General features: G+C 35.4%; 1 protein-coding gene across 2 annotated transcripts in view; it reads left to right on the plus strand.

The window, feature by feature from the left end:
• Positions 1-12621, plus strand: part of EMCN (endomucin) — a 98325-nt gene that overhangs the window by 44700 nt on the left and 41004 nt on the right. For both annotated transcript variants that reach the window (XM_045792507.2, XM_045792498.2), the window contains exon 4: positions 7924-8034. In XM_045792507.2, the coding sequence (XP_045648463.1) occupies positions 7924-8034 (111 nt within the window). The remainder of the gene's footprint in view (positions 1-7923; positions 8035-12621) is intronic.

Here is a 12621-nt window from a genome sequence, read left to right on the forward strand (position 1 = left end):
GCTGCCTCTTAATTGGCTGCAGTTCAAAATAATTCTTATGTCTAAGAGGCATATTTCAGGGTGACATATTCTGGTTTCCTTCAGTCAGTGAGGTCAACTCTAAGAAACCATTGCTCAACTCAAGGTCACAAAGAGTAATGCCAATGGTCTCTTCTAGGAATTTTATGGTTTCAGCTTTTCTATTTAAGTCTTTAAATTTTGTATATGGTGTGATTTAGATGTCCAGCTTCATTCTTTCGTGTATAATTATCCAGTTGTCCTAACACCTTTTGTTGAAAGACTACTCTTCCCCTATTTGAATTGTCTTGGCACCCTTAATGAAAATGAGTTGGCCATAAATGGATGTGGTTTTTTTTCTGGACTCAAATATATTCTATTTATCTCTATATCTATTTTTATGCCAGAATCATACACTCTGAGTAACCATTTGTATTAAGTTTTGAAATCAGGAAATGTGAGTCCTCCAAATTTTTTTTTCTTTTTCAAGATTGTTTTCACTACTCTGGTTCACTTGAGTTTTCATATGAAATTGGGGATCAACTTCCCAATTTCTGCAAAATGTCAACTGCGATTGTGATAGGGATGGCATCATATCTGCAGATCAAGTTGGGAGTATTGCCAGCTTAAAGATCTTAAGTCTTCCAATCCATGAATATAGGGCACCTTTCTGTTTATTTTAGGTCTTCTTTAACTTCTTTTTATAATGTTTGTAGTTTTCAGTGTAGAAGACTTCCATTTCTTTTGTCCAATTTATTCTTAATATGTTATTCATTTCCATGTTATTGTAAATGGAATCATTTTCTTAATTTTGTTTTTGGATTGTTCATTGTTACTGTATAAAAATACAATTTATTTTCATATATTGATATTGTATCTTGCCACATTGTTGAATCCATTTATTTGTTCTAATTTGTGTCTGTGTGGTGTGTGTGTGTGTGTGTGTGCTCCTTTCAATTTTCTTTATATAAGATTTATCTGCACATATAGATAGTTTTATTTCTCCCTTTTCAATCTAGATGCTTTTTATTTCTTAATTTTTAGATGCTTTTTATTTTCTTGACATTTTGCTCTTGCTAGAACTTCCTAGATGTGAATTTTTCTATGAATAGAAGTGATGAGAAGAAACATTCTTGTTTTGCTCCTAATTATAGGAGAATGCTTTCAGTCTCTCACCATTAAGTATGATGTTATTGTGAATTTTTCAAATATGCCCTTATCACATTGAGGAAGTCCTCTCCTATTACTAGTTTGTTGAATGCTTTTATCATGCAAAGGTGTTAGAATTTGTCCTGTGCCTTTTCTCAACATATTGAGATTGTTGTGTGATTTTGATCCCTTATTTTATTAATGTGGCATATGACATTGATATCTATACGCTGAACCAACCTTGCATTTCTGAGATAAATCCCACTTTGTTGTGGCATGTAATGCTCTTTACATGTTTCCGGATTTGATCTGTATTTTTTTGTTCGGAATTTTTGTGTCTATATTCATAAGAGATATAGGTTTGTGATGTCTTTGCCTAATATTGATATCAGGTTAAGACTAGCCTCCTGGGACAGAATAGGAAGTTCTTTCCTCTACTAATTTTTGGAAGAGTTTGTGAAGAATTGATGGTAATTATTCTTCAAACATGTGGTAGATTTTATCAGTGAAGCCACCTGGTCCTGAGTTTTTCTTTGTGAATTTTTTTTTTGATTACTAAGTCAATCTCTTTGCTCATTATAGTCGTATTCAGGTTTTCTATTTCTTCTTGACTCAGTGTCGGCCATGGTTGGTGATTTCCTGGGAATTTTCTCATTTCATTTAGGTCATATACTTTGTTGGCATACAATTATTAATTGCATCGCCTCATAACCCTTCTTATTTCTGTCAGGATGATGGTAATGTGTTCACTTTCATTCATGATGTAGTAATTTGAGTCCTCTCTCTTTTCTTTGTCAGTCTAAGCATTTGTCAATTTTGCCAATCTTCTCAAAGAACCAACTTTTTATTTTATTAATTTCTCTATTGCTTTCCTATTACCTATTTTATTTCTCTTCTCTCTAATCTTTATTATTTCCTTTTCCTTCTGTTGACGTTGGGGTTAGTTCACTCTTCTTTTACTAAATTTTTAAGTTGGTTCATTGGGATATTAATACAAGATCTTTCTTCCCTTATAAACTAAATGTTTACACCCACAAGTTTCCCTCAGCGTTGCTTTTCCTGCATCCCATGAATTTTGGTAGGTTGTATTTCCATTTTTGTTAATCTCAAAGTATTTCCTAATATCCCTTGTTATTTATTCCTTGGCCCATTAGTTATTCAGTTTATTTTTTAATTTCTACATATTTATAAATTTCTCCCCATTACATTTTTAAATAATTTTTCCTCTTCAGTCTATTCACTGCCTTCCAGAAGTTACCTCTCTTAAGCATCCAATTTTAAAATTTAATTTAATGTAATTTTAAAAATAAATGATATAGAGGCTATTCAACAGTATATTATAGATATCCTTGTCTCTGTTAACAAAGCATAATGAGCGTGACTTGCAAATGCTTTGCAGTTTTTTTCAAGGTACTATTTTTATGATAGTGCATTTGGCTCTTACTTTAAGAAATGTGTTATCATTTTTTAAAGCTAATTTTTAAATTATTATTTAAATATTATTATTATTTAAATAAATATTATTGTATTATTTTCCCAGATGGAAAAACTGGGTTTCAGAGAGGCTAAGCGACTTAGCAAAAGAAGCATAAAATTCATAGTAACAATTTGCAATTTCAAACCTGATAGTTTAGCTTTAAGTTTTTCTTTCCATTTAACTCATAATGCATAATCAACTATTTCTTAATGATTTGGTACTATCATTTTAATCTCGATTTTATACTTGGGTTTTAAACAGTAAGCCCCCCAGGTATTAGTAAGGCTTATGTGGAATTTTTTTTTTCTTCCTGCACAAAATGGTCATCAGATTCTGTAAGTTTAACTTTTAAGTTTTTGCTAAATGTTCTTGTTCAGTCCCTGCTCTCAAGCTATCCTTTTGATGATATTGCCAGCCTAGCTACGGAGGTTCATTTCTTCTAAATGGGAAACACACATACACACGTGCACACACACATATTCGGATACAGACACAAACAGCAAACCTGTTAGAATTGTGTTTTAAAAAGAGTAAATATGTCCAGGTGAAAGGCCATGTTCTTGCATATAGTGTTGGTTCATTATTAATATCTGAATTTCATAGTAACAGTAGATCTTATTTCTGTCTACTCTGATATTCTTCATCTTTTAGTGTGGTTAACATTTTATGAACCTCATTATTAAGGAAGATCATTCTTATCTAAATTCTTTTAATTGGCAGATGCATTTCCATATAAAATTTTACATATGGAATATATATATATTTTATGATGTATTACTTGTCTGAAGCAATGTGGTGGTGGTGTGCGTATGTGGGTAGGGTGGACTTCTACCTGCTTCTCTCTCTTACTGCTGACAGTAGTCTGTGAGTCTTCCACACCAAGCCCTTAGGGCTTCAGCAGTGCAGTTTAAAATTGCCAAAATAAGGTACCATTATGTTATTGAAATGCATTCACAGTAAAATGTTAAAAAGTAATGTGCATTGTACAACCAGAAAACAAACAAAAAACTCTTTTATACCCACCACCTGACATGCGAGTAACCCCACTGGTAATTGTTATGAACTATAGTTTTCAAAAGGGGCAGCTCAAATGTTCCCAAAGCTTTTAAGATCCCCATAAGCACTGTTGCCAGTTAGTCACAGATGTGTAAGAAGGTAAATAAATAGAATCAGTAGGTCTGGGAAAATGAAGGAGACAACCCTACCAATATTTGGTCTGGCTCCAAGAAACACTGTTAAAATAGATTTTTAAAAAGTGGAAAGTCAATATTTACTTATTAATGAACTCTCTAAGGAAGAGCAAGGGCTTAAAAAGAATCCCAAATCACTAGATCCCTCTGAGGTCACCAAACCACTGCAAACCACGTGATTTCTGAGGTGTATCAGCAAAGAGGCACTGTAAATATAGGTAAAACTTCGTACCTGGCCTGGAATCAATTCCAAATTCCCATATGAACTTCACTTGCTAAACTGAGTTAGAAAATGGCTAGATCTGAAGACACCTAGACACTCTGTTAGCCAAGGCCAAAGTGTCAGGGAACTCTTGGTGGTCTGCTCTGACTCGCTTTCCCTGGGGTTATTCCCAGGTCCCAGTTAGTCTAGCAAGAGGGAGAATATTGTAAATGCACAATTTCAAGGGACCCTTCATATCTACCTTAACTCACCATCTAAATAATATGGAAAAGGTAAAGAAAATACAAAATTCACATAGAAAGAAAACTCCCTCCTCTTCTTGTTTCCCATTAAGAGCTCTAGCCCTACTTTATCTGCACGGCCCTCCACCATCACCATTTTGTTTTCTTCAGCATCTTCAGCACTCCGCGGTAGCCCGGTCCATTATCCGAGTGAAGTACTGGAGGATCCACAGTTAGTTCTCCCTGAATCGTTCAGGTGTTTGGCCCACACCACTTCACTTTGTTGGCTCTTGAGCTTAGCTTTTGAATTTAGTTACATTCGGATGCGTTACTCTTCACTCCAAAAAGAGATCAGAAAATCTGAACAAAATCTTAAGAGCCTTTTTTTTCTAGTCTTTGTCACTGTTTTGATGCATCTCCATAGGACCGTTGGTATAAATATTTAGGCTTCTCACAGTCTTTCCATGAGTGGCTCTTTAATATTACCAGAAGTGATATTAAAGTCACTTAAATGAATCAAGACATTACTTTAATTAAGTTTATCCTAGACTACCCACTTCGCTATGGATACGAAATTTCTATGGAGCGCTAGCCTATAAAACGATCCCTGGAAATGAAGGTCCTTGGGCAATTGTTTTAGAAAAGACTACCCCCTTGGGGTTCCACAGTGCACAATAACATTTCTTTTAATCTTAGTAATCCTATCACAAAGACATCCGTTTGGCTTTTTTACAATCTATGCAGCTCCAGTTAATTTGATTACAAAATGTCTTTTCTTAAACATAAAACCGAATTAACATACCACAGTATTAGTATTCTTAGCACATGTTTTAGTAAATACTGACTTTGTCAAAAAGTCACTTATCCCATATTCTATTTCTGAAGACAAAGTGACCACACAAGCAGCTTTTGCTCTGTGCATTAAATAATACAATATTGTAATTCAAATTATATAATTCCAAGGGAACAAAGCTGCTTAATACCATGCCTTGCACAATTTAACTCCATAAACCCTCTCTTTCAAGTCAATCGTGAATCTGTTATAAACACAGCCTAAATTCCTAATATAAATAATACCCACATTTACTGCTTTCTCCCAAAAGTTTAATCTCATGAATTATACAAAATGAATCTCACATCTATAATTCTAAGGCGATTATAAAATGGTCCTTGTCCCTCAAATTCATTCTGCTCAGTTCTAGCCAATGGTTTTCACTCAAGGGTATGGTTGCCAATGGTTTTCACTTAAGGGTGTGCTTGCGGTGATGTTGTTTTCTTTGCTCTCACACTCTGGTATTGATGAGACTTTTCAAGCATCTCATGTGTTAGACTCATCTTATTCAAGTCAAATATGATTTTAAAATTCTTATATTTTGTCTTTCATTCATTCTACCAATACCAAAGTTCTAAGAACTAGAAGGACATGAATTTCAAAAACACAAGTCCTAGAAGTAAAGTCAATGCTATTTTGATGTTACAACTTAAATTAGTATGTCTCAAGCAAAATAATGTTTGTCAAACTTAATATAATATTATATGCATGGACTTACAGTACAATTTGCACCTGTAGACCAAAGCAGATTCATAGTGTTATCTGGGGGTAAATGGCCAGACAAAAAACCAAAAGAGAGTAAACCATAAAAGTTTAAAGAACAGCTCTAAGATTGGTTTCATTTTTCTGAGATGTCAGTCACTTCCTAGCAGAAGTCCAGAATCTAAGTGTGAACACAAAGTGCAACTGGGAAAATTTTTCAAACAAGATGTTTATACAAGACTATAATTCTCATATCTTAATAAATGTAGGTCACCCATTTTCTTCTCTCTTGAGTCTAGGATTTGAAACGTTTCAGCATACTAGTAAAATTTCAAAATTTATGGTTGCGGCAATATTTGTCTCTGCATCTTTCCTTCTATTTGTTTTAGGTGCACCATGCACTTATATTTAAAAAATATTTTGGTTACCTTTAAAGCATTCAAGTTTCCTTCCATTGCCTACAGGACTCTGTAAAATTGACAACCTGTCCTGAGTTGAGTGTGAGTTCTCATTCTACCCTCATTTGTGAAGTATATTCCACATCAGTAATAGGCAATTCTCAAAGCAAACTCTTTGGCATTGTATCCCCAGCTGTTCCATTATTCTGCTCTCTTCTTTGTATTTTTTTCTAATCTGCCAGTTTCCCACATCTTACTTAAATATAGAGTCTCTTTTCCATGTCCAAGACTGTTGAGTCTGCCTCATGCTAGACAATCCTTTAGGCCAGCAGGATAGCTTTTTCATGGTTTTCTATTTTAACTCAGCAGAAGAATTCTCCACCAAAAATTTCTAAAGAGGAAATCCTGTTCTTATGTTTTCCAAGAATATGTTCTTGGAGTTCTGGTGAGAAGGAAAATCTTTACCCCCACATGTCCCTTCATCCTGAAGTGTTGAGTTTCTGCCTTTTGGGTGATCTTTTGTACTTCCATGTTATCACGACCAACAATGTCTGCTACAATAAGATATTTCTTTATTTTCCCAAGTATTTCTCTCTCAATTTAGTACTTGAAGATGCCTCCAAAGTTTTGCCCATTTCAGCTCTTTCTTTCTCATATGCAGTGTTAATGCTATAGCCTATATTTGAACTTAGGTTTATATTTTGCTGGCATCCCAATTCCTGAAGGCTTTTTGTGTAAAGACATATTTACCTACCGTCTCTGAGGTCTTCTTGCAAACTATCAGCTTCTCAGACATCAATCTCTCAACTGCACTAAGAATTTGTGTTACAGTATAGATGCTTGCGTGCCATAGAATGGAAGCTGATTGGCACTTCTGGAAAACACCATCAATTCAGTCTTTCCGCCTATTGTGTGACAGAAATCTATTAGGCTGACTTCCTCCCATGTCCAGTCAGCATCATATGTAGCTAACAGTAAGCTTGCACCAACCAGCATGCCTGTCTTTTCTTCACTACCCAGTGTTCTCCACATCAGACTTTGGAAAGACTGAAAAGCAGTAATTATTTTGTTTTTATAATATTTGTGGATTAATTATAAATTGTTTCAAGTAATCTTATTCCAATGCTTTTTTCGAAATCTCAGGTTATCTTTTCTTTGCTGTTAATTTTTCTCCCCCCTTCAAAAAATGAACTAAGTATAATTAAAAGTTTATTTTATGGAATTCCTAATATCCCTTTCCTGCTGTCTCTTCCCCTTACCTGAAAATTCTTTCCCAGACAGCATGGGAACCATGGTACCATCTTCAACTACTACCACTTCCTTACCACCCCTTTTCTAGGGTAGCCGAGTGATTAACTTTCACATCGGAAGGCTTGGATTCAGATCCTGGCTCTCTCCTACTACAAGTTATGTGACAATGGGGAAATTAACTTTTCTGGGTCTTATACATAAAATTATGATCACAATTATTACTTAATTAATAGGATTACTGTGTGCTCAAATGAGATAAACTCTAACAGACATATAGAAGAGTCTAATATGCCTCTATTTTCTTAATGTAATTAACCTGATCGTCAAAAGGTAAATACCAAAATGTTGGATTTCTAAAACTTGATCAGAAGACTTTCAGTAACTAATATTCAAGTGGTAACTGAATGTTAATATTAATACTAATAAGACTGTCTATTTATTGTTTACACCCCTGATGGCTGCTCATTGTGTTTGCATGATTAGGAACCACAACCAGTGGTGTCACAAAGACTGAGTTGACTGTCACAAATGCAACAGTGACAAAGATTCTACTTTTAAATGCTTCTTCAACATTACCAAGTTCCCAAAACAAGAGTAAGTATAAAAATTTATGCTGAAATGTTTAACTTGTGTGGTGGATAGGATTAAACTTGGAGTGTTTTCCAGCCTATAGCCACCAAAAACCCTTGCCCAGCAGGTCTTCTCTAGTCTCTTCCAAATAGGACGACCACTTGGCAACTTAGCTTCGTACTGTGGAAATTTATCCCTCCGTAGCCACAAATGGGTAGGTGCCAGGAAAGATCAACTCAGGGCCAAGCAGTAATCTATATCACCTGACACAAAAATGAGCTTGGTAACAAATTAGAAAACTTGGATGAAATGGGAAAATTCTTAGAAAGAAACAAATTGCTAAAACTGACTCATGAAGATAGGTAGTCTGAAAAGATATAAAAACAGTTAAAGATATTGCATTGCATTAGAAATTTTAAATGGTCCCATGAAGAAAATATTCATCGGGATGGCTTCAATTGTGAATTCCATGTATTTTCTATATATTTTCAAAAGAAATAATACCAATTCTTCTCAAACCCTTTCAGGAAGAGGAGGAGGGAACACTGCACAAGTCATTACTTGAGACCAGCATTATCCTGGTACCAAATCTAGAAAAGAATGAAAAGAAAAAGCAAGTAATGGAAACTATAGGCCAATATCCTTCTTGGACACTGATGCAACTATCCTTACCAAACTAACTTTGGTTACATGTAAAAAGGGATAGAAAAAATAAATCAGTGAGATTTATCTAGGAATGTATGACTGCTTTAATAAATGAAAACCAAAGACAGCAATGCACCATATTAGTAGAATCAGTAGATGCAGAAAAAGCATTTGACAACATTTAATACCCACTTTTAATTAGAAATCTCAATAAACTAGAAATAAAATGTAACTTACTCAAATTGAAAAGGACATCAATGAAAAATTTATGGCAAACATCATACTTAATAAATATTTTGTGCTTTCCTCCTCTTAAGATCTTGAACACAGCAAAGATGTCCATTCTCACCACTTCTATTCAAAATTATAACCAAAGGTTCTAGATGGATAAGGTGATGATAGGTCGGTAGGTAGGTAGATAGATAGATCCATTCATTCAGATTGGAAAGGAAAAAACAGAACAGGTTTTCTTAGCAGACTACATCTTTATGCAGAAAATCAAAAAATCCACAATATAACTGCTAGAACTAATAGAGTATTTCCTATCACAAGCTATATGATACACAGAAATAAATCATATTTCTGTATGTTAACAATGACAATCCAAGAATAAAATTAAGGAAATAGTGACATTTACAAAACTTCAGAAAGAATAAAATATTTAGGAATATATTAACAGTAGAAGTACAAGACTTGCATATTGAACTACAAAATATTTCTGTGAGACATGAAATATCTCAATAAATGGAGAGGCACTACATATTCATGGATTGAAAGACTCAATATTTTAAGAAGGCAATTCTCCCCAAGTTGATAAATAATTGATTAATATATTAAATTCAATCCCTATCAGAATCACAGAATCATAGCAAATCATTAGAAATTGATAAGCTGATCCTAAATAATACATGGAAATGAAAAAGACCTAGAATCACCAAAAGAGTTTTGTCAAGGGAGAACAAAGTTGGAGGACTTACAAAAGCCAGCTTCAAAACTTACTCTAAAGCCATAGTAATCAAGACAGGTGTTTTTGAAATAATATTCATAGTAACATTATTCATAAATAGTCACACTGGGAACAATTCAAATGCCCATTAATGAGTGAGATGGAATATTTCGTTGCATTTTCCATTTGAAATGGATTTGGACTATTCTAAAACATAGGATATCATACAATGGACTACTACTCAGTAATTTAAAGGAACAAATTGGTGATACAGGTTATAAGAGTATAAACCCCAAAACCATTATATACAGTGAAATAAGCCTTTGACAAAACACCACATATTGTTTGATTCCATTTATATGAAATACGCAGAATGGGCATTCTTATAGGGACAGAAACCATGTAAGTAGTTGCCTAATGCTGAAGGTGGAACTGGGGATTGACTGCAGAAAATCACAAGGGAGTTCTTTGTGTTGAAAATGTTCTAAAACTGGCATATAGCGATGGTTACACAACTATAAATTCACTGAAAATGACTGACTTGTATACTTGCAATGAGTAGATTTTGTTGTGAATTTCTTTATAAAGCTTGGTTTCAAAACAAAAAAGGAAAGAGAATATTAAGCTAGGCCAATCAATTTTCCTTTCTGTGTAACGTGAACTAGAAAACCAAAACAAACCAAAGGGTGATTAGCTGTGAACCCCAGAGCAGCAAGGTTTCAGTAGAGAGAGTCTGAGACAGTCATGGTGACTCCTGGGCATACCTGTGGCAGGAGCAAGCAGACGTTATGAGAAAGTAAAGTTGATGGGAGGAATGGAGAAAGAATGTGGAGAGTTGAAGAGACCCCATGAGTGAGATGAAGTTATTCATGAGAGACAGACAGAGCTAGACCTACAGCTTCCCTGAGCTCAGACAACTTTCTAGCTCCAACCACCTATATCGTCAATACAAGCATGTCCTAAATCCTGGCCTCCATGATATGAAGTAATCAGTACTTTTAGTCAAAATATCCTAACTAGAAAAACTAGCCATCTGCCGTAACAGCCTTTTCACATACCATCCATTCAATAGAGGCGTTCTCGGCATATCCACAGTCCTTAATAAGAAGCAACTATAGATGACTTACAGTCCCCAAGTCTCTGCCTGGGAGACCTTTAGGGTAGGAGGAGACGGCAGGTGGGAGCTGTGGATGTGTCAGGCCTACCTTTGCCTAGGGACACGTATGGAACATCCATTTCCCGTATTTAATTGTAATTCTCTTCAACAGAACCTAAAGAACATTACATAGAAGGAGCTTAACTTCATACCATAACTTTAAACTAATGATTTTATTTAATGAGGAGATCACCAAATAGAGGAATTTGAAGAGCTGGGTCATTTCTCCTTCATATGGAAGACATTTCCTTATGGGAATGTTTTGGCTTCTGATAAGTAGAATATTTTATAGGCAAAATATGTCTGAAAGGCATCTTCGGCAGACCAAAACCCCATCCATTTCATACCATTATTGTCCCACATATAAACAAGAATAAAAGTAAATATGTATCTGCAAAATGTATAGCACTTGAAGGTTAAACTCAAGTAATTTGTATTCTGCACTAATACCCACTCACTAAGTGACTGATGAGGAATGTCATTCAGGGACCATGGTTCATTAAAATTAGCACTTATACAGAAGTGTGTCGTCAGCCCCATGAGTCAATGAAGACTACTAAGTTTACTTTGATTTATGTAGTAAAATGCCCACTGAATCTCTGTTCTGGGGACTATTGTATTTATTTAGCTTCTAAACACAGTTTGAAGTGGCTTTCTTCTAAGTGGGTTTTCTTAAATACACCCACAAAGCCATTTCTTGAAAATTAAGGCACCCCAGAAAGCAAGATAATGAAATAAGGGTATTTACTGCTACCCTTTGCACTTGCCATCTGAGTAACCAGTTCTATACTAAGTCCTTTAGATATTTTGTTATAAAACTCCTATTTTTGGTAGCCATTCCTCCCCAGATCTCCTGGGTTCTTCAAGGTGCATCCTGTATGGAATCCACTTGATATAATGACTTGGCACACGTTTCCATTTGTGCCCGGTAAAACCGGGATCTAGCCCAGATTCCTGGTTAGCAGAGTAATGTTCCCTTTCTATCTCTACCCATCACACACATAAACATTCAAGAATTAGCGAAGCCAAGACAGAGAGAAGGAAAGAGAACAAAGTGATCTAAGGGAAGGTTGAACAGCTGAAGCGTCATCTCTCCTTTAAACACATGGCAATGGGCCCTTGGAGAGTGACTATCAAATAAAAGCATTATGGGTACATCATCTCAAGTGCAGATTTGATTTAGAGTAGAGAAGGGTTAGTGAGGTTTATTGTTTTACTCCCTGTAAAGGAACGGGTGTAGAATAGAAAAGAAGCATGTCCTCAAAGTATTTGTCTCTGATCATTTTCCATTCTCATTTTTTTAAAAAAAGATCTACTTATTTATTTTAGAGAGAGAGAGAGAGAGAACACGAGTAGGAGGATTAGAAGGAGAGGGAGAGAGAGAATCTCAAGTAGACTCTGAGCTAAGCATAGAGCCTGACTCGGGGCTCGATCCTAGGACCCTGAGATCATGACCTGAGCCAAAACCAAGAGCCGGACACCTACCCAACTGTACCACCCAGCACGACTCATTTCCCATTCTTCTAAATTTCTGTGTACTTCTCCTGTTTAACTATTTTATTCAGCCTGGAGAAGACACATTCTTAGAATCCTAGAACTTTCAAGATATTATCACTAATTTAGTGCTCTGACTTTACAGTTAAATAAATGAGGGGGACACCTGGGTGGCTCAGTTGGTCAAGCGCCTGCCTTCAGCCCAGGTCATGATCCCAGGATCCTGGGATCGAGTTCCACATCGGGCTCCTTGCTCAGCTCTCTGTGTGCCACTCGCCCTGCTTTTACTCTCTCTCTTTCTGACAAATAAATAAATAAAATCTTTACAAAAAATAAACAAATGAGGGCCTATTGAATTAATTAATAAATT

Source organism: Ursus americanus, chromosome 8 (genome assembly GCF_024610735.1).
Source record: "Ursus americanus isolate L20-20 chromosome 8, mUrsAme1.1.p, whole genome shotgun sequence".
Classification (NCBI taxonomy): Eukaryota; Metazoa; Chordata; class Mammalia; order Carnivora; family Ursidae; genus Ursus; species Ursus americanus.